Genomic DNA, 23,967 nt, shown 5'->3' on the forward strand with positions numbered 1-23,967 from the left:
AAATCTTACTTTTCTCATGAATATGATAAATATGTATGATAGATATGGCCGTACAGTTGTTCTTCAGTATTTGCAGTTTTGCATATTTGCAGATAGTAATATCATTCTATGACGATAAAGTTTTACACGATTATATGAAAAAAAGAGGTAATTTATAAATATAGTAATCTTATTTTTTATTCTTAAAATTCATGCATTCTCTGTTTGTAAAAGGGTGACTCAATAACCGAGATTGACGTTATAATATTCCCTATTCTAGGAATGTAACCTCCGCCAATACGAAGGACACGTGGAAACACATGGAAAAACAATCCAATTACAAATGTCAAAGAGATGATGATGCACACATGCATTGTTTAAAAGTGCATTCGTTTTTATATATTCTGCAATGTATATTTTATTATTATTTTTTTTTAAAGGAATAACCCGCAAAACCTCTACTTTTAGAGGCTTGTCTGCAAGTAGGATAGTAAGGATAGGGAAGGTAAATGTGAAAAATACTTCACAAACACCCAGACCAATTGAAAATAAATATTTCTTGAATTCATTTTGCACTTGGTGGGAATTGAACCCGCGACGCCAGTTTCGCAGTAGAGCGTCTACCCAACTACGTACTAATTACATTCCTTACGGTGCATTCGCCAAAATGAATGTGTGTAAAAAAAATGGTGTTTTCTCCTTGTGTGTTCGATATGGCCGTCTGGTGGTACAAGTAAGTGTGAGTGATCACGCGGGAGACATGTTCATGTAGTGGTGCTCGGAGGGGTCGCCCGTCATGTAGTGTAGGGGGCCGGGGTGCGGCGGCGGGTCCCGCTCGCTGATGGTGTCCATAGGCAGCGGCGCGCGCAGCTGGTAGTCCTGCTTGGAGTGGCACACGGGCACGCTGGGCAGCGGGTCCTGGCGGCGGGGCGCGTGCTGCGCGGGGGCGCACCACGCCGGGGGTGCAGCACCCAGAGGACGCGGCGGCGGCGGGACCAAGTAGTCGTCCAGGGCGCACTTCTCCGAGCTCAGCTTCGACGGGGAGCGAGGAACAGCGTTCATCTCCATAAATACCTACAAATAAAAGGATACTAAATAAGATTTTGTCCGCTTCTGTAGTGTAATGGTCAGCACACTAGGCTACTGTACTGGAGGTCCCGGGTTCGATTTCCGGCATTAATATATTACCCTGGACTGGTTCCTTAAGTGCAGGTCTGATCATTTTTCTTTCTCAAGTGTTAACGATCAAGATAACACTGCTTTTATATGATGCAGTGCCCTATGCACCATTGTGTGCAGATAAGGGTTGGAAGAAGAAGATTTAAGATAATTTTTAACACATTGTTGCAAGGCGGTTTTTTCATTAACCCTGACCCTAATTATACTCAGACAGTTTTTGGCGCTTCTCCCGCTATCAAAAGTAAGCAAATATAACGCTTTTAGCATCTCCCGCTCTCTACCAACAGTATTAACACACTTAAGCGTTTCCTGGAAACAATGTGTCAATATAGCACACTTGACACGTGAAACTTGAAAGAATCCAATGATAACATCATTCCATTTGCATCAACAATCATTCCTTCTATCCGCACACATTTGTTTTGTTAGTTTATCCTTTGTTAAAACTTGACATTATTACCTTGGCATCTTCATTATCAGATTGTGTTCCACTGTCTCCCAGACTGCCCCCGCTGGCCGTGCTCAGCCTGCCCGAAGAGGAACCTGTAACACACTCGAGTGAGTAAACGGGGTCCGCCAAGCAGGAGCCATTGTGACTGCATACATACTAATGGTAGACTTACTGGATACGCTGTGGACACTCAGACCACTGTTGGGTCTCTGCCCATTCAGCTTTATTTCTGCTATACCCATCTTGCCGTCTAGAAAAGAAAGAAGAGATAAGAACCTACTTTATTTTGTCTCGTTGCAGTTTAAATATCATCAGATCCTCACTAACAAAATATCCGTTGTCATCTTTTCAAATTAGTCCAATCAATGATGTATTCATTTTTGTTGTAAACTGCTAACATTACTTTTATTAATTGATTCGACAGTCGCTTGGTGGTAAAATCTGTTTATTTTGAATTTAAGTTTTATTTAGTAAATACCACTATTTCTTAAAATCTATTGTAACACGTGTCTCAATGCATTCTGCACCATTTTTTGAGTTTGAAAATGATGCGGAATGCATTGAAACACATGTCTCAATAGATTATAACATGGAAATTATTTCAAAATATGTCCTTAATTTTGCAAAAAATCTATTTATTTACGTATAATATATTTGGGTATAAGTTTAATAAGGTAGGTAATAAATTTTGGTCTATGATCATTATGAACTTACTCTTTTGCTTTCCCCTCGAAAATATTTTGCGAACTCGTTCAAAAGGAGTCGGTCGCTTCATATCGTCCTTGATGCGGCGCTGCAGCTTGTCGTACTCCTCTCTCATCTTATTGAGCTGTTCCTCTTTCTCCTTCAGGGACTGCTGGGTCTCGTTCCTGTTGCGCCAATCCAGGACCAACTTCTCCACTTCGGATATGGTGAACACATTGTTCTTGAAGTCGTTGATGATTTCCGCCAGCTCATCTTGTCCGGTGGGTGTTGTCGCGTGGTCGTGGGAGCTCTTAGAGGAAACTGACACGGAAGCGCTGTGCTTGTTCTTGAGGTACGGATGATTGTTGAAATTCGGTTTGTGCTCAAAAAATTCGGGAGGCAGTTGGAAAGGCGAGGGTTTTTCAGTGGCGGGCGAGCCGATGCTAGCGTTGCTATTCTTCTTACTCAAGTTGAGATCTATCATATTTGGCCTGTTTGCGGATTGGACATCTGCGAGTTCTACTTTTCTATTAGACGGTTGTATCAAATAGTCATGTTCGATCGCTTTTTGAACACTTTTCTGGGAGATAAACGAGGAATTCATCTGGCACATGTCATTTTCGTAGAGCCATTCGTTGGATTGGTATCTAGGCGACGTAGGTACTCTGGGACTCCCCGGAGGCTTGAGTTTGTGTTGAGAATGCTTGGCCTCGAGGTTCTGTAGACACTCTTCGCTGAACGGGTCGGCTCGGTTGCTGTCCGGAGTGTGGACCGGAGTAATATTGGCTTTGGAATTGCTGAATTTGGCCCACGTCTCGGGAGTGTGGTCCGTGTTTAGTATCTTCAGTTGATTTTCGTGATGGCTGGCGCCTTCCGGAGAATCTTCGCTCATATTTTTTAAATAGTAGTACATATTCGAAAACTCATTCATTTGCTGAAAAAAAAAACAAAATAATTATTTTATGTATATCAATCGGAGTTGCCTGTTGGATAAATAAATTAATATTTGACGGTGGTAAATAATAGTGATAGTTCTTACAATAATAATAAGCTTTTGGCAGGACCAAATCAACCAAAACCCGAAATATGGTCATGAGGATGTGTGGACATGTTTTACCGTAAGTATGGAAGTTAAGGAGGCTGGGAGTGTACATCAGGCAGATGCTTCTTCTTCTTCTTCTTCATCTTGCTGTAGGCCTTGTGGCCTGTTTTTTAAGAGGGATTAGCCTCCTGCGATGTCGATTCCCAGCTATCGACCCATCTGTTTGGTGATCTGCCTGGGAGTCGTCTACCATGGGGTTGGCCATACAGTGCAATGTGGGGGATTCTGGATGATTACATTCTCCTCACATCGCATACCATTGTCTCCTGCGTTGCCTTCCCCACCTAACGACATCTTCGATCTCGCATATTTCCATGATCCTGGTGTTTCTTATTCTATCTCGAAGACTCAATCAGGCAGATGCAATAGTAGCAAAGCTATATACCATGTATCCTCGCAAGACGGCCGCCAGCTGAGTGTGGCCGTGCTGCTGGGCGAGGTGGGCGGGCGCGAGGTGGCGCAAGTTGCGGGTGGCGCAGGCTGCCTCCCCCCCGGGACACTCAAGCAGCTGCCAGCAGAGCTTCTCCAGGCCGAAGCGCGCGGCGAAGTGGAGCAGCGTGGGGTACTCTTCCGAGCCTAGTCATGAGCAAATACCATACATCACTTTCGGTGTTCCAAAGAGTTCGGAGTTGGGCTTTTTCCATCAATTTATATTGATATTATTAAAACTCTTATCCGCACCCCAATGGTGCATAGGGCACTGCATCATATAAACGCAGTGCCATCTTGATCGTTAACACATGAAGGAAAGGTGATCAGCCCTCCGCTTCAGGTACCAGTCCAGGGTAATCTTGAATAAATATTAGAGTGAAAAAATAACTTATATTTATTTGACCCCCCCTGGGAATCGAACCCGGGACCTCCAGAACGATAGCCGAGCGTGCTGACCATTACACTACAGAGGCAGATGATACAATATAATAATGCAACATTTTGAGTGTGTCCAAATACTTGTTTACAAATCTGTATTATCTCCAATTAGGAGTTATTTTTTACATTATTTTTGACATCTCAACATAAGAAAATGATGTTTTGAAGCGTTTCTCAAATATGTGAATATAATCCAGAATTTGGACCTCACATACAAATGAAAGTGTCTGCTAATTAAAGCTTTCTTCATCCCACCATAGATGTATCTAGTGAACTCTCGCATACTGTGTTTCGAGTTTGATCAATATATCTAGAAGACTCGAGAATTTTAGTAGTGTGCTTGTCAATCATGGGTAAAATTGGTGAATGTTACACGCGTGTAAAGTGATCATTTAACCAGCCTATGACGGTTGTAAGCCCCGTAAATGTCCAGACTTCCATAATAGTTTATCAACTTACTGTTTGTATTGGTTTTCAAGTTGCCTTGGAGCGGGGTGGTGAGCAAGTTGAAATGTGGTGGAATGTTCCTTTGGAAGGCTGTCAGCATCCAACTGTCCAGTTGGTCCTTGTCGGTTGTTTTAAACCCGAGTGTCTGAAATTTGGCAACACATTAAAACTAGGGTTCTTCATTTTGGAATATCAGGAATATTATTAGAATATATGAATATTTGGAGAGCTATGATACATACCTGACACATAAACTCTAACGGATTGTCACTAGCACGTAAAATTTGGTCCAATTCCCTTAGCCTACTTTCGCATTTGATCTGACGACTTCCGCACGGTACTCCATTTTTTTCTATCTTGATCCACACGAGCATGGACACCTCCAAGCAGCAGTCTGGAAAATAAAATAATCATGTAATGATTCTTCTTCTTCTCCGTCTTATTCCTCATTGCTGAGGGTTGTGACCCTTGCAGAAGCAATGACTCTTCTCCAGTTATCCCTTGACTGCGCTGCACGTAGCGCTCCAACCACTGAGGTGCCTGCTGCTGCCTTAATTTGATCGGTCCATCGTGTAGGGGATCTTCCTCTCCCTCTCTTTCCCTCCAGTCTACCGATCACAACTAGTCATTCCAGGCTACCCTCGTTGCCACGCGCAACATGTCCAAAGAACTGGAGAATCCGTCGGGTACAGATATTGTAATGATATACTATGCTTTATTCAGGATGGCGCAAAATTAATCATGTTTTAAATATTGAAAGCATTAACTTTGTGGATCATATTGATAAATTATTTTGAGAAATAAAAAGACTTTGTTTTTTGATCCACTCACATTTTTATTAACAACCAACTAGTTTCGGAAACAACCTGTTGCCCTCTTCAGGGTTTAAAAGGAACATATAATAAAGAAAAAAAATATTTAAAATAAAATCATAAATTAAACCCTGAAGAGGGCAACAGGTTGTTGCCGAAATTAGTTGGTTGTTAATAAAAATGTGAGTGGAGCAAAAAACAAAGTCTTTTTATTTCTCAAAATAATATACAAAATTAATCACCCTATGGGAAGATGTTATAATTTTTGCAAATAGCGTTGTACGTCAATCATATTTGACATTTGTGAACTAGACAGCTGCAGTATACAAATGGATTTAGAGAGGCGCAAAATTAATCTAATATTCAATGTGCCGGTTGTGGTCCCGTGGTGAGTGTCGCGGACTCTTATTGTTTATTTTTTATTTAAACTTCATGTACAGAAAATAAATAAGTACATCGGTGGGCTTATTGCTAAAAAGCAATATTCTCCAACCAACCAAAAACAGACTAGTGATATTGATCAAAACGTTTGATACCATATATATGGTATATAGCTGTATAGCTATATAGTAGCTGTTTGCAATCAGAGGGTAGATAGTACTTGAACATTTAAAAAAACATAAATTACAAAAGATGATAATAAGGAGGGCAAAGGAAAAAGGGAGTTTAAGGAAGGAGGTAGAGGGAAAAACTAAGGGAGGAGGATTGATGGATTCTAATGATAAATAGAAATGTGTCAGACGTTTCTTAAAAGTTATTAGAGAAGTTGCATTTTTCACAAGGAGAGGTAATTCATTCCATAGTCTGGCCGCTTGGACAGAGAAGGAACTACTGAACTACTACTGTTTTTTATTGGGAAGAATAAAGTGATAAACCAGACTCTTAAGTCAGAGTTACTCGGTTCGAACCACAATTTGATACCTATTTCTAATGAGTCGCTTAGGCTCACACAAATAGTATGATATTGAACTATTTGTGTAAATATTTATCTTTTTTTTTTTTTAAAGAAAAAAAAGATATCATCCGATTTTGTTTTTTAATAACTTTTTTCCAATTAAAAAAATGAGCGATAATTGAACCTTTAATTTGTTTTTGTTAAGTAGAAAAGATGATACGAGTATCCGTCAAGTGACTGCCGCCAGTGTTGATACACATTTGTGCCCGTTTTATCAATTTGATTGTATACTGCAGCTGTTTAGTTCACAAATGTCAAATATGATTGACGTACGACGCCATTTCCAAAGATTATAACATCTTCCAATAGGGTGATTAATTTTGCGTCACCCTGTACAGTAAAAATTGAGAAATAAACTCGTATCAAAAAATCATGTTTTCTTACCTGGAACATCGAACTGTAGAGTGTAAGGATTCCTTTTCTTGAACGAATGTATTTGAAGTATTTCTCCTTTTTTATCAACTTGGAGCGTTATAACGTCGTCATTTGTGATTGGTTCATTCAGAAGAGCAATAACTCGATTTTGACCCTACAAAATGATATCAAAATAGAAAATAGGCAGACTTTAAGCCATTTTATTTGATTATTAATATTGAAATACCAACCGGTTTTATTTTCTTTGGAATGATTGAGAACGAAGCTTTGTCTACTACGGGTCGGTGCTTCTTACTCATAATGTCGACAGCTTTGGTGAGAAAGCTATCAATGAATGTGTTATCTTGTTCTATGACGACCATCCTTTGCCATAGATCGTATGTGGGGAATGCTGAAATACATTTTCCGTATTATTTTTTTATTATTATTAGAATACACTCCTAGAATACGCTCAATCCTTTCAAGAACGTCATAAATCAAAAAACGTCAATTTTCAGTTGTGCATGTTTTCGGAATACCCAGAAAATGTACTATATCCCAGCAAAAGAGGCGTATTTTTAACTTAATATTTACCCGCTTCAGGGCAGAAACTGTTGTTTTTGCATTTTGAAAAAAGGTATTGTTTAATTATTTTTTTAAATAACCTATACATTTTTCAAATGGAGAAAAAACCTTCAGGTTTTACCTAAAAAGATCTGTTGCACAGTAAAAAGTTCAATGAGTGGCTTGATATTTATTTTTAATAAATTGTATTATATTTTAAAACTTTAAAAGCGTTCTCCTGAAAAATCAAGTTCTTTGATTTATGACGTTCTTGAAAGGAGCGAGCGACATATCAAACATAAATTGTGTAGACTTTTAACTGCCTTACCTTTTCTATGAATTTCGGATATCATGTCATCATTCACGCCGAGCAGCATCGTCAAAACCTTGTCAGGCTGGAAGATGTTCAGGATCTCCAGAAGGCCTTCTGGGAGGTTCTCGACGTGAACCAATAATCTAGGACACATGATCATCAGCTGCAGCTTAGCGCCGGCAATCATCTTCGCATTTTCATTTTCCTCAACGCTCTCGCACAGGTCTTCAATATGGATGGAAAATACCCTGGATAAAAAAATACGATTTTCATACAGTAAGACATGGTCAGGGATAGTCAGCAGGGAGCGGGGAAACATCGATTGATAGGACACGTTTGTGGGTGGATATGTAATATAAGGATTTTTTTTATAATGGGAATTGCATTTATTATTTACCTTGCTTATTATGTACAAGGTTTTTAATAGATCATTTAGTGGATTTTTGTTTCTTCTAGCTAAATTAATATGTTTTTATTTGAATCTGTGTTGGGAACAGGAGGAATAATCTAGTGTGGGCCAAACAGGAACTTCTCAGCATTTGCTCATTGCTGGGAGGAAACCACGTTGCACTCCTCAGGAGAAGGCGGACTGTTGACTGTCATCAGCAGACCTTCCGTTCCACTAGAAGACGGTTCGGCATTTTGTGTCCTATATAAGGATGTGGCAGGGTGTATTACGGCAAGTAGGTACTGACTTGTAGTGCAGCCGAGCGCGCTGGGAGACGATCTTGTTGAAGCAGGAAGTGAGGTATTCAGCCCACAGAACGGCTTCGGGGGACTCCCGACACGACACTACCGCGATGCTCTCCATTTCTGAAACAATTTATAACGTCAAATATTAATACATTTTTGCTATGATACATGTAAAGACACAAAAGGAAACAAGATGTTTGAATCATTTTTCATCACAATATTTTCAACCCTACATTTTCTGTTATCTTCAACCCGTTATTGTAATAACCTACATGTACATGATCAGTCACATTTTTATGATTTAAGTGTTTTTTGTATAATATATATACATACAATACACACACACATATATGTGTATATATATATATATATATATATATATATATATATATATATATATATATATATATATATATATATATATATATTCATTTCAACTCATTCTAACCCTTATCCGCACCCAATGGTGCATAGGGCACTGCATCGTATTAATGCAGTGTTAGCTTGGTCGTCAACACATGAATAGGCGATGAGCCCTCCGCTTCAGGTACCAGTCAAGGGTAATATTGAATAAATATTAGATTAAATAATAATATATATATATATATATATATATATATATGCACACATGTCCAGCGGGATAGTCACGTGCGGTCATAAACCAATAGCAGCACGAATAGTAAGCAGAGACGGAGCGTGACGAATGGGTGAAAATATTCCCATTTTAACAGCTTCCCAGTGATCAATTATTCATTTGCGAGTAATAAAATTATATCCGCCTAGAGAAGTTCGTTCATCTTGTATTTTTTTTACATTACGCAATTTGTACATGTACGGATATAATAATATTACAATTGTATGTAAATTATGAAGTAATGGACGACGCTCCTAGCTCGTAGATAAATTTCTTATCTGGAGGTAAATGAACTTTATGCGAGCTAGTTATGAAACGTTAAAACGAAGAAAATCAAACAGAGAACCGCGAAATGAAGTTACAATTGACCAATCAATATTTTTTCTAACAGTATAAACTGTTTGTCAAATAAAATGTAAGTGATTTTTTCACTCTAATATTTATTCAATATTACCCCGGACCTGAAGCGGAGGGCTGATCATCACCTTTCCTTCATGTGTTAACGATATGATACAGTGCCCTATGCGCCAGCTGGTGCGGGTGAGGGTTTGAGGAACTATATAAAGCGGTCAAATTTACGAGCGAATAAAAATATTTGACGGTTAGTAGCACGAATAACGACCGGGATGACATGTTTAATGTTTAGGACCTAACTTAATCAGCGTTCATCATAATCAATTATTCCGATTCAATAATCAAATGTTATGTGCTCAGTGCTCGATGCTCAATGCTCAGTGCACACAAATCAGGGACTGGCAACTGTAATGTGTTCCAATTGGAATTACATTTGCTTCTCGCCTGAATCAATATTCGGTAATAAGCAATACGCGAGCGTATGGTACTATGGCCGCAACTATTATTTCATTAGTACTAAAACAGTATACTTGAATTTTAAAACAAAAAAATCATACATAAAAAGAGCATGTACTATAAAGATATCAATGTACATATTCTTTTTTTTTAATATTACAATAACGTAATGAATCGTAAATGATAATTATTGCTGAAAAAGTGGTTTTGCAAAAGAAAAACTTTCAAATGTCTATATTTATAAATGTGCTTAAATCTTTGGCACTATACCACTAAGTACCGGCCTTTTGGGAGGTCGAGGGCTTTTAAAAAACGAGGACGCCTAGTCAAGGGTCGTTTGGACGACCAGGCACTTTATTTAACATGGTACTACATAGAAGTAAAAGAACCCGAAAGTTTCTGAAAAGTGAAAATAATTCGGAGAAAAAAATCTCCACGTTGCCATGATATTTTTTTTGGGTTCTGTTTTAAATAGGACTTATGTTTTATGTATAGTATTTTCATACATATTTCTTACAAATGACTACTACTTCCATCGCGCCGTTTCCTTGCAGGGGTAGGCAGAGAGGATGGAACGCCACACTCTTTTGTCCTGACATACTCCTAGCTTCCTTCACACCCATACATCTAGTCATACATGCCCTCCGATTACGCAGACTTTTGACACCACCAGATTTTAGGTTCTGATTGATTTAAAATACCTAAAACTAACTAACCATCACGCCACTTTTCCCCAAGGGTAGGCAGAGAGAATAGAACGTTACACCAATCTGTCTAAAATATCCAGTAATAAAAATATATTTTTGACCCAATTTCATAGAATGCTCGCGAATCTCTCGCTGTTATAGTATTATGACTCATATTCACATATGATAATTTGGTATATTCTCATATGTCGCGATTTCATATTTCTCTCCAGGTATCCGCAGACTCTCGCCAGCCTCGGGTGTCGGGTCTCGGGTCTCGGCAAATATGACAAATAATATGATATTCTAAAATTACATTTCACGTCGGAATACACATCGGGAGTAGGGAGTAGGGAGTAGGTATGTATATTTCGGGTGAGTGCGCCTCCCTCTCCCCCCGCCCTGGGCGGCTTCCTGTAGCGGGCGGCTGTACCGAACATCTGGATCCGGAGACTATAATTACACCAACCCACCAGTCCGTCTCTAGGCGCTAGGCGCTAGGCGGGTGCGGGGGAACGCGAACGAGGCTCACTTTACAATAATATCACAATTTTGCAAAAAAATAAGCATGGTTATAAATTAATGTACAAATTTAATGATTAAGTAAGAAAATAATATCTAGGCCGAGGACGAAACCTTGTAATTAAGTAAAGGTGCATTTTTCGTCCTTACGATTGTCAAAATATATGTATATAAATGTTTTCCCTGATTATCTCACAACGATGAAAATATCGCATTTTCATATTAAATGTCAATTAAATTTATAACGATTATTTAAATCCTAAATGTTAAATAGAACTTCGACTATGATTACATGTATTTTGGATAATTTGAAGAGCGCCATTTTCGTAAAATACTATCTTAAGGGTATATAAACTTGGAACATGTAAGTTTCACCAATATTTTTATACAAACCTAAAAAAAATCATGTTTTCTCTTACTAGAGAATATTTTTCATATATTCAAATATCGCAAACTCTCAGCGGTTAATTCCTATTAACCGCTGAAAAATTGTGATATTTGTGTTTTTTGTTTTTGTTCCTGATATTAATTTTATCTCATAAAAAAGTTTAATAAAACATTGAAATGCAAAAAAAAAGTCTATAGGAGGTGATGGAAATAAGAACGAAAAAAATACCAAAGAAACGAAAGCTGAGGCCAAAATAAAAATATTTTTGGATAATTTATATTCTACCACTTATAGCACCATTTTTGTGAAATGCTACCTCAAGAACAAATAATCTCAGAGTAAGTACGTTAATATTACCCTGGACTGGTACCTGAGGGCTGATCACATTTCATTCATATGTTAACGATCAAGATAACACTGCGTTTATATGATGCAGTGCACTATGCACCATCAAGTGCGGATAAGGGTTTGGAGAATGTGCGTCAAAACCGATGTTGCCTAAAAACAACAGCTGCGCTTATTAAACACATAATAAAAAGCTGCCCTTGATCATTGCTCTCAGTTCCTTGCGCCTCGGTATGAATGAAGCACGGAATGCGAGCACGTGTGCCAGCAGGCAGGAGCCAGCAGCCAGCAGCCAGCAGCCAGCGGCCACGTGCAATGATCCAGTAAACAGTAAACGCTCCGATTTAACTGCAAATACAACACCTTCCGAGCTCTGGCTCCCCGTGCCGCACACACCGCCCAGAGACCGGGAATACTTCGGGAATGGAATTACTGAAATTCCGGTTTACCGGCGTGCGGTACGCATCTTGCAAACTATCCACCTGGGGCAAATATACATATACATATATATATATATATATATATATATATATATATATATATATATATATATATATATATATATATATATATATATACACACATATATATATATATATATATATATATATATATATATATATATATATATATATATATATATATATATATATATATATATATATATATATAAAATTTATAATAGTTTTTTTAATAAAAAGAGACTAGGAAGAAACATTCTATTTCAAATATTTTCTACAATGCGATTTTTGTATTTTCTGTGGTTAATTTTTTAAATTAATGTTTTATAGAGAGAGAAGATTCTAAACGGTTTTCATTAGGCTGAAATAATTTTTTATTTTTTTTTAAAGAAGCAACTAGACCAATCGAAAATAATTATTTCCTGAATTTACTTTGCAATTGGCGGGAATCGAACCCGCGACGCCAGTTTCGCAGTCGAGCGTCCACCCAACTACGCCTGTCAACTGGCGCCTGTCAATGAAATGATAGGTTATTTATAAAATGAGAGATATAATTCAATTAAAAATTGTTGAAACGGCCGTGAACATTATCGCCTATTGTATTTATTTCATCAAATAAATACTGTGATAAAAAATGACAGCCATTGAATCAATTTATTGTAATATGTCAGTAGGTAGTTAATAAAACATTGATTTAAATATATTGTTAGTATCTGAATGGTATTTACACATCTCTATACGTAAAGTTGAACAAATAATCGTTGTTTTAAATCCCATATATACCCGCGAGGATATTCATGTTTCATGGAGTTTTCATGGCAAACAGGAGACGTAGGTACTTGTTAGTTACACAAATAAATTTAATATCTTAATAACATCCATTTTGTGCAGGATGCAGGATGTTTGTGATCCTGCGCATGTTTCCAGTAAATGGCGCCATTATAATAATCTTCAATGTTTAACATGTGTGTGAACAAAAATACACACTCACACGTGATCGGGCAACTCAGAATCGGTTATAAATACTCATAACTATTGATTAGCGACCAATACTATGAATAAGTGCAAATATATATGCGCTTCAGAAGAGCGAGAACGAGTTAGAAAATTTTATTGTTATTTGAATCATATAATCGTTATTATTATCAGTAAAGCTCATGTTTCATACAAATATATTTTGGATTAGCAAGAGTGCTAATAACCTGGAAACCAGTCAAAATTAGTTCGTATTAATAATTTAGTTATTTGAACAAATGCCTAAGCAGTATAAGTTCGTTCTATAAAAACTACCAAAACATATAAATTAATGTACATAAGTAGGTAGGTAACTAATAGTGTTAATCTAGTAAGAATATCGGATTTAATCGGTGTCTTCGTGTCTACATGTAAAAATATTTATAAAACTCTCTGCATTTATAATTTTTCGAAAAATCAACATCTTTTCTGCTCCTGTCAGTTTTCTCTCCTAAAAATACTTAGAACAGGGTCCGATTTTTAAAATTAATTCCGAAAACTTGATAATGAATTTTAGTACGCCTACTTGAGGGCAATCTGAGTAGCACTCAAAAGCTCGGCAAATTTAATTATCCAATTAAGAGCCTTGTAGCAGCTACCGAAAAGTTTGTTTTTCATATTTTTATAATTTTCATCAATATACACAAGCTGGTACGAGTACGGGTAGGCAACTTCGAGTTCCTTAGTCATTCTTGCTATTCTCCGTTTACTACGTAACATTCCTCGTCCATTTCCATTCTCAAATGTAAGAAAGTCTCACTTGCATCTTCTGTATTTCATCAAATATCTTCCAGTCCTCGATCTAAGAATCTGAAGCGCGGGACTGATTATAACGCCTTCGTATCATTGGCGATCAAATTATACCGCTTCGTTTTGATGAGATCCCAACCTAGATGCGGATTAACCCTTTGAACCCTGAAGCGCTCATTGTACAAGTACCCTAACCCTGAGCTCCTGGGTAATTTTTTACTAAAAAAATATATTTGACTAAAAATGAAATTTCGATCCAAAATTAATCTGAGTTCATGTTCAAACAAGTTCTCCCCCTCTCACACTCGTGATGACGTCGCAATAAGTTAAAAGTATTGTCTCGGTTTTTTCTTCCCAGGCCGGTATTCCAGGCCGTAGGGTAATGAGGATAGATGTTGAGGCCGGTATTCCAGCCATTAGGGTATATGCGTTACTAAATAAAAATTAATCTGTATTTGGTCTACAATAATGAACGTATCGTGACAATAAGTGTCACGTATCAGGGAAATAATGAATCATGTCCATACGTTCATTATTGTAGATTAAATACAGATCTATTTTTTTTGTACTGGGCTCAAGTAACACATCAAAGTTTAAGTAGCCCCATTCTACGGTACGTGAAATGATTGTGACAAAAATCATAAAGAGTGAACCCACTCACAATTATGAAAAGGCTACAAAGTTAAAAGGCTATATAAGGGTGTTACATAAACCGTAGCAAGAAGTCAGTGACGTGGATGTTAGGTAATTCCAAATAATAATAATTTGGATACTTTATAAAGCGTCATTTTCGTAAAATACTACCTCAAGGGCATTCAAAAAGACTTTGATGATGATGATGATAATTAAAAATGACGTTAATCGATCTCGGGGTATCGAGTAGGCGGAGTGGGGAAAAATATGAACCGACATATTGATCAAATAAAAAAATAATTACTTTCCTTACGCAAACAAGATTATTCATTGTGCACTGCCAGTATGGCTTTCGCTGTTAGGCTTTTATTTGCTACAACTGATTCAATGCACCTTTCACTCTGTTCCTAGCATTCAATCTCCTTTCAATATCAATCAATCTTTCCATCATCAGTAATTTATCCCTATTTGCTCGCACCGGAGTGCGTAACATGGTGCCTGGTGCCTGGTACCTACATGGAATGACAATGTAAGCGATTTTACAGACGATAATTGAAAGGCGTATAAATCTAAATGGTGCTTTTGAGTCCCAAAATGTGTTATACTCGAGAATGATTAGGTTCACGAAGCGCGTACACTTATCTCTATCAGCGGGCCAGTGCGCGCATACTAAGTGCCGTGTACCTACATTCTCACTTCTTAAATAGCTTCCATACCTTTTTAATAAACAATTTCCTGTTAGTAATTCCTCTCTGGGAGTACTGGCGTATTGTCGAGGGAGGCTTATGGCGACCGTTAGCCGTTAGCTGTGTGCGGACGGATTACTATAATACTTCCAACGCAAACTGCACCGAGCTAGAGTACGTAATATAATTGGGAATTATAATGCTTTGAAACTATGTACTCAACTAATTAATAAAGTATATCGATAGTTTTAATTTGATGAAAATTGCATTGTATATATGCTTCTATATAATTTAACGCGTCAATTGCGTCGTTTCTGTATGCACTATTTATATGAATATTAATAGTAATTAAGAAGCCATAATTTCGGTCTTATACGGATGTAAAACTATTAAACCATTATTGCATAAATAAAAATAAAGTAGGTATATGAATTAGCACTCAGTTTGTGTCGTTAGGGTGATATCTGATTCTGTTGCCAACATATTTAGGCACGTACATGATATTTCCGGAGGCTCTTTTTATTATTCAAATAACCGGCATAGTATCTGATTTATATTGTTGTACAGTAGTTTGCCACCGTAGTGTAGTAGTAAGGGGGTTCGGCTACCGTGCTGGAGGTCCCGGGCTCGTTTCCCAGGGGATAAAAATAAAGATCTGTAATTTTTTCTCTCTAATACTTTATATAACATTAGATGGGTACCTTGCATCTTGCACCTTGTCTTCGTATAATTTAACAAAAATGCAGTGCCCTATACATCATTGGGCGCTGATAAGGGCTAGTATAAAGGGTTAATTTATAAGCAATAGTTTTTAAAATAGTTGACTGTGAATACGTCAAACAGCATAGGTAACTACAACAGAAGATGTATTTTTTCCTAATTTCCATCTTATTCAGCAAGCCAAATATCTTAATTTACTGAGCTGTAGCATGTACAAGAACCTACAAATTATATATATTCAAGAATCAAAATATTTCCATTTTCAAAGGAAGTCAATTGGCATAAGACATAATTAATTGAATCATCCCATGAACGTACAAATAAACGAGTGGCGCTACCGAGCTTTCCCCCCTTAAAAGAAAACAATGCTTCGAATTGTAGGAAATAAGATGTTAGTGTCATCTTGTGATTACGAGTATACGTCGTGTACTTTGTGCTCAACCAATAAGCATTGTCGAATGATGTTTTAACATTAATATTTGGGCTGCAATTTGCATGCATCCATAAGGAATTCAGTAATTTATTATTGTAATACATCGCGCGATAAGACTGAAAAATATTTTCTGTTATTCTTTATGGAATGAATTGCATATTCATCGTTGGAACATCTTCATCATAGAGTCATCCTTTGTACGGCGAGCTAAAACAAGAAGCTCGTGTGATTCACGACTCAGCGCCTTTTTTATAAATGTGCCGAAGACGATATATACGGCGAATCTTGCGTTGCTGTTATTAACACAAGAAATCCTTTGTACATATATCTTGTAACCGTTTAATTGGAGAGATAAGGGAATAATATTACTCGATTGATGTTTGCGTAGTATCATTTTTTGTAATAATCCCCTCAAACTGGAATGTACATATAAATTAACGAGACCGTTGTTTCAAAGGAAGCTTTCATAATAACACTAATTGAGTATTTATTGAAGATAAATTTCTTTAGCACGCGCGGCGGAAGGTCGAGGCGAAGAGTTATAATTCTAGATCCATTATTCGTTTTGTACTTACTGTAGTATAGTGGAACACAATATAAGGGTTTATTTACATCTCGCCAATAGATGTCTCTAGTGAAGTTCTAGTGATTCAAGAACAAGATTTCTAAATTGGTTCATATATATATATATATATATATATATATATATATATATATATATATATATATATATATATATATATATATATATATATATATATATATATATATATATAACTTCCAAGAATTTAAGTAGAGTGGTTGTCAATAATGGGTAGAATTGGTGAATGTTACACGTGTGTAAAGTGATCACTTAAACCAGCTTACGACGGTCGTCAGCCCCGTAAATGCCCAGAATTCCATATTCTTCTTCATCTTTGATGAGATGTCAAAAAATAATATAGTGGAACACACGTTATCATATTATATATTATGTTTTATATTTTGTTTATTAACACAGGTATTGTGTATACAACATATAATATAATACCTTTCAGTTTTTTTTAAGATCATCTCACTCTCACTATTTCTAACTGCTGGTGGAAGAGTATTTTCTGCCATCGGTCTTGCAACAACAAAGGCACGATCGCCAAATTTAGGGTTGCATGGACTGATGTCTGAACGGCAAGACTTGATTAATCACCTTACCATTCATTTACTTTTTATTACAATTAACGCGGTATCTGCGGAAACAAAGAAATTATTACATTATAAAGAAACAATAAATTTGACTTCCGTTGGTATTTTTATTAATAGTAAAAGACAATGGAGAAAGTTAGCTGTACTGCGATTTTTTTCCCCATAAAATATTCCCCGCTTCTAAGAAAAGCCGGTCGGCATAAAAAATGGCTGACAAGTCACTAGGTTGCTACTTGGCCGAATCGGTAGTCGGTATATCTCTGGTCACAGAAAAAAACTCTATCTATGGTAGGTAGGTAGGTACACACATCTCAAAAAAAAACGCGTTTTTATCTTCACATAACATTATTTTTTTAAATATATTTTGGCTAGTTATAATTACTTTAATTTTTTAATAAATTCATGGGTATTGGAAGCAGGTTGCACATTATTGCATAATAATCAAAGTTCTTTCGACCAGAAGATGTTATGTGTTAGGTTTTGTTTGATGTGTTTCTGTGTTTTGGATATTGTAGTTCTATGTACGTTTCCACAAACTAAACATAAACATAAACATGTCAATTGTAGTTTATGTACTTTACTGAGAGGTGCTTTATTTTTTATGTGATGGTAATTCTTAAATGCAAACGTAAGGATTGTTTTAGCATTTAGTTGTTTGAGCGTCATAAGTTGTATTTTATTGATTTTTTTATATTTATTTTAACTTCATGAAAAACAAAGTACATTGGCGGGCTTAATGCTAAGAAACAATATATACCAACAAACCAAAAACTTGTTTCAGCTTAAAATATTTCATTTTTAATTAATGTTAGTGAATACCATTTTTTCTTAAAATCATCATTTTCAATTCATGAAAAACAAAGTACATTGGCGGGCTTAATGCTAAGAAACAATATATACCAACAAACCAAAAACTTGTTTCAGCTTAAAATATTTCATTTTTAATTAATGTTAGTGAATACCATTTTTTCTTAAAATCATCATTTTCAAACACCGTATACGGTGTTTGAAAATGATGCGGAACGCATCGAAACACGTGTCACAGTAGATTTTACAAAATAGTGGTATTTACTAAGTAAAACATTAATTAAAAATGGATAGATTTCACCACCAAGTGACTGCCAAATCAATTAATGAAATTGAAATATTTCCTCTGTTGGAGTCCGTCTCGGAACTTAAGCATTATTTTCACAAGATTTTTAGCTAAATGATACATAGCTTTAATATCGCTAAATGCGATAATGCCAAGCGCATTGTTCAAAGCGACACATAATGTATACATTTTTTTGGTGCGTGATTAGTGAACGATTAGGCCGTAATAGAATCCGGGAGAATATTGGCTACTCATCTATTTGCACAGTGTGCACATGACAATGATCGGGCATTAGCATAAGTTGGCATCGCTGACAGAATCCCGAATAACGTTTCGTCTCGATGCTTCGCTGGCTGGTGCCTAGCGTCTTGTGCTTGTGTTTTGCATCTTGTTCGAAAACAACACGTGTTTTGGATTTGAGTGATTATTTTTTTATATTTGCTTTTTTGTGAATGGGCACAGGAGACCTATACTGGCTGACAAATCATATACACATGCTGAATTATCCTAAAAATTTATCAAAAGATTGTCAGACTTAAAAAAAATTCTAACAAACTTTTCTTTAAAATCACAAATATGTGAGTTATCAAATATATGTTAATAAAATATGTTTTTTTTAAGTGCTCATCTTATTTTAAAGAATGGTTTTTAATATTGTTTAATAATTTAATCACAATTAGAGTATTTTATGAAAATAACAATATGTAAATTACGTATATAAAATTATTATTACTTTGGCTTCAGCAATATAATTTTACGCAGTGCCCTATGCACCTACTGCGGATGAGGGTAATGATACTTTTTCAGTTTATTTGTTTCTTCAAAGAAAGTTTGTGTTTGAAATTTATGTAAGTCGATTTGAATATTGTTTATGTATATTACAGTACTGAATTATATTTTGTATTTATAATACTGCAATAATAATTTAAAAAAAACGAACTTGTGTGAAAAGCATGTTATAAAGTTTCATCTAGATATAATGCATTTTCATTTTTTCTTTCTTACGTTCGACTCCTAATATACATACATATATTTTTTTGTATTTCAATATACTTATATGATACTAGAATTTTTTTTAATACAGCAACAAAAGCAAGTATCGCAATCTCTAATAATTTTTCAACCGTTGGTTGATAGGAATAAAGCACATAATACGGATAATCTTATTTTCCCGCCATTTTAGGTTTAGATAAAATTCTTGGCTCGCAATTTTGTGTAGAGTGCCGTTTTATCTTTATGTTATAAGCTGCGGAAAATTCTATACGACACCTATTTCATACATTAGTGGGTGTGAAATTGCGGTTGAAAATACTTGCGCTGAACTATTTCAGCCTCAAATGTGTTTGCTATTTCCATCGACATATTTTCGATAGTGTTATCGAGCGCGTTATATTTTATAGTTATTTTTACCAAAAGCGCTAAAAACGTTGAAAAGCGCTAAAAACGTTACCGATAATTTCGGTAACGACAAAACCCGGTTACTGGTCCAAAAAAACTATGTAGTTGTTATTTTTATTATATAAAATGCAGTTCCATCAAGAAATGTCAGTACGAAAAAATAATTATATCATAATCATTGATAGCTGTTATGAGGAAACTTACATTAAAATCAAAGACAACCACAATAACATATTTTTGTTAAATCTTACATGTATAAAAAAAATGTTACACACACACACACACACACATACATATATATATATATATATATATATATATATATATATATATATATATATATATATATATATATATATATATATATATATATATATATATATATATATATATATATATATATATATATATATATATATATATATATATATATATATATATATATATATATATATATATATATATATATATATATATATATATATATATATATATATATATATATATATATATATATATATATATATATATATATATATTAAAATTTAACACTTGAATATAGCACATTATCGAGTTTTATTTTTATTTACTAGTTTCGAAAACGACAGTTGTTTTCATCTTCTGGTACAAATTAAATTAAATTGAGTTTTAATTTGTACCAGAAAATGAAAACAACTGTCGTTTTCGAAACTAGTCGTAAATAAAAATAAAACTCGATAAAGTGGTATATTCAAGTGTTTAATTTTAATAAAATAATCATGTCATTCCACAAAGTTAATGCCAAATCAATCAATAATATAGTTTGACAGTTAATTAAAGCGCTTATGAGATAGTATCTTGTAAAAATTGCAAACTATAAACTATCATTCATTGTTTGCATGTCATGTATTTTTAAAATATGACACAAATATGTGGAAATGCGGTTTGACATTTGAAAAAAATGTGTATAGAATATTGTGAGGACGAAAATAAACAATTACCTTTGATTTCCATAATCACGGTAGCTTCCTGACGTTTATGCACTTGAAAATGTTTTTTTCTCCACACTATATACTACGATTGATCGCAGAGTCAATAGTTCGATGAGCTTTTCGCGCCTCGACTTACTGCGCGCACCGAGTAACTGGCATAATGATATCTAAGCAAGTGGAGTCGGTTTGGAGTATTTCGGCCGCGCATTGTTTACCGCTCGGACGCGCTACTGAGCCCCGGAGCTGGCGGCTAGCGACCAACAGTCATGCATGTTTACTGGAGTGGAGGTCTGCTCACTATCTCTCGCCCGGGAAGGGAAAACCAACATTTGGCAACGCGCTACAATAAACACATGCTTTTCTGGACCCTACCACTAATAGTAGGTAAGGAAAAGATGTGTAAGTTCAAACAAACAAGGAGACTGGTACCTACCAAATAACAACAGTTCGAGATAGAGTGTGATTATTACTAAAGTAACTAATAACCATCACGCCACTTCTCCGGCAGAGAGAATAGAACGCCACACCACTCTGTCTTTGCAAACATTATTCGCGTCTTCCACGTTCATGCATCTCCTCATACATACCCGACGATTATTACGACTCCTAACCTGACTATTCATACGTATTTTTCGTATAATTGTCGTACTCTTCACCCGTTCATCGAATCTTCCACATTCGTGCATCTTCTCATACATACCCGCTGATTATTTCGACTTCTGACCCGGCTGCTAACTATAAGTATTTGACAAACCTGATCGTGGCAAGTTTTCCACCGTCTTCCTCTGCTTTTTTGCTCAACTATTGTACATTCGCCTTATAAATTTGTTTTACCGTTCTTTCCCACTCATTCGTTCCACATGTCCAAATTTACCTTTTAACAAATTCTGTCGATTATGGTTATCTTAGCATTGCATTCTTTCCTTAAGTGTGATTATTATGACAAAATATTATGTATGGGTCTACCAAACAATAAAATGATTCGACTGCAAACGGTATTAAATGCTCCAGAGAGACCGACTTCTGCGATTTTTGGGATTTCTATGGCAAATTCAATCACATCACTCCATTACTTCACAAAATGCACTGGTGTGTGCTTTCCCAAGAGGGCAATAATACTTATTTTCTACTTCAAGGGCGCTTTATTGTGACCAAATGGGGAAAAGGAGTACAGTAAAAACTCTTTTAAATGATGTACGTCAACGTAATGGACTGTGCAAAAACTTAAGTAGAGTATAAACTCTGTATGTTTACGTATGTATAAATCAATGCATAATAAGGCTCCGGAGTATTTAAAATAAATAAAATACCAAACGAGCGTTTGAATATTTATTCGAGATTCGCAGATAAATGGTTGACGATACCCGATCAATATTAATCACTTCTAGTTATTATTTGTTAGACTTTGTCTTGATAATGTATTGATTGTATTTTAACCCGACATTGGTGTCAACAACACTAAACAAATCCCCCTCTCCCTACTTCATCTCTCCGAATTCCTATTACTCAACATAGGAATCTACCAAGATCAGTGGTGTCGATGAAATCTCTTAGAAACAAAATACATTTGTATATTGCGGAAGACTTTTAGATGTATTTTACTATATAAACCAGATAAGCCTTTTAAATATAATGAAAAAGGGTAATAAAAAAACGCACCCCTGTTATGTCATTTGTTTTCGATCTATGCAAAAAAATATAATCGTTAGATGTTCCAGAGACTTAACGGTATTTTTTCCAGTAATTATTTTTGGAATAAAAAAGTCACATAAATTTCAGATAGTTTAATAGAAAGCTTAGTAAATAAAAAAAGTGACGTTATTTGAACGAACGAAAATATAGAGTAAGCACGCCAATTATTGTGTTTTTTTAATTTCCATCTACTGCCGTTAAATTTTTTATCAAACGTAACGAAACGGGCTGCCTTTATATTGATTTAACATGTAGTATCGTCGCACAAAACGGCATTTATTAAATATTATTAATAAAAAATTATGAGTTGAGAATCGGCCCAATATCTTTTACAGGTTCGAATTTTGTAAACAGGATTTGTAAATACGGATATATCGAAATACTCGTAAGTATGATGTATCAACACAAAATCATGACTCACTTAGATGCTATCTCGAGACTTTACCCTTTCCCCTGCAAGCCAGAGGTTCTAGGAACGATTTTGATAGGAAAGTTACCTTTTAATTACTTTTTCTGATAAAATAATAATGAAATGTGTAAGTTAATTTGCTTTCATATAATAAACATAAGTAAACTTATCCTGTTAAAACAGGAAAGCATAAGCTTATCAGTAATTTTGAATACATTTTATTTTGATAGATAAACGAACTAAATTAAATAATGAATCAGTTTTTTCCCCAATTTTACAGATTATGTAGAAATATAAAACAGAGGTATTTAAAACAACGAGGAAAAATGCACTTATGAAAATCATTTTAATAATATGCGGCTAGTTAGTTTTATCTCCATGTGGAGCTTTCTATTATAAACGTAGATTCTGGACAGAATTTAGTGCGAATCAAATAAACGTCGTATTCTACTACTACTACTAACATCACGCCGTTTCTCTGCAGGGGTAGGCAGAGAGATGGAACGCCACACACTTTTCTGTTCTGACATACACTCCTAGCTTCCTTCACATCCATACAAATGTATGACTAAATAGTCATACATGTACCTCCGATTACTTGGACTTTTCACACTAACAGATTTTTGTCACCGTATTCTACTTACGAAAAAAAGTATTTGGTAGTAATGATTGAACAATATGACTTTTTCTACTTTTGAAATTTTTTAATTAGTATAGAAATGGCATGAAATAATATGACT

At 35.5% G+C, this 23,967-nt stretch overlaps 1 protein-coding gene across 1 annotated transcript in view; it reads right to left on the reverse strand.

The window, feature by feature from the left end:
* Positions 1-395: 395 nt before the first annotated feature.
* The window catches only part of stumps (DBB domain-containing protein stumps), a 54,174-nt gene continuing 30,602 nt past the window's right edge, over positions 396-23,967 (reverse strand). Inside the window, exons 4-14 of the mRNA XM_088267755.1 lie at positions 8,406-8,523; positions 7,726-7,958; positions 7,085-7,245; positions 6,864-7,008; positions 4,955-5,106; positions 4,725-4,857; positions 3,781-3,971; positions 2,324-3,227; positions 1,782-1,859; positions 1,619-1,701; positions 396-1,053 (exon numbers count right to left, since the gene is read on the reverse strand). Of these exons, the coding sequence (XP_088123881.1) occupies positions 727-1,053; positions 1,619-1,701; positions 1,782-1,859; positions 2,324-3,227; positions 3,781-3,971; positions 4,725-4,857; positions 4,955-5,106; positions 6,864-7,008; positions 7,085-7,245; positions 7,726-7,958; positions 8,406-8,523 (2,525 nt within the window). The 3' untranslated portion in view covers positions 396-726. The remainder of the gene's footprint in view (positions 1,054-1,618; positions 1,702-1,781; positions 1,860-2,323; positions 3,228-3,780; positions 3,972-4,724; positions 4,858-4,954; positions 5,107-6,863; positions 7,009-7,084; positions 7,246-7,725; positions 7,959-8,405; positions 8,524-23,967) is intronic.

Source organism: Brachycentrus maculatus, unplaced genomic scaffold (genome assembly GCF_059751285.1).
Source record: "Brachycentrus maculatus isolate JH-2025_06_01 unplaced genomic scaffold, ASM5975128v1 h1tg000305l, whole genome shotgun sequence".
NCBI classification, from domain to species: Eukaryota; Metazoa; Arthropoda; class Insecta; order Trichoptera; family Brachycentridae; genus Brachycentrus; species Brachycentrus maculatus.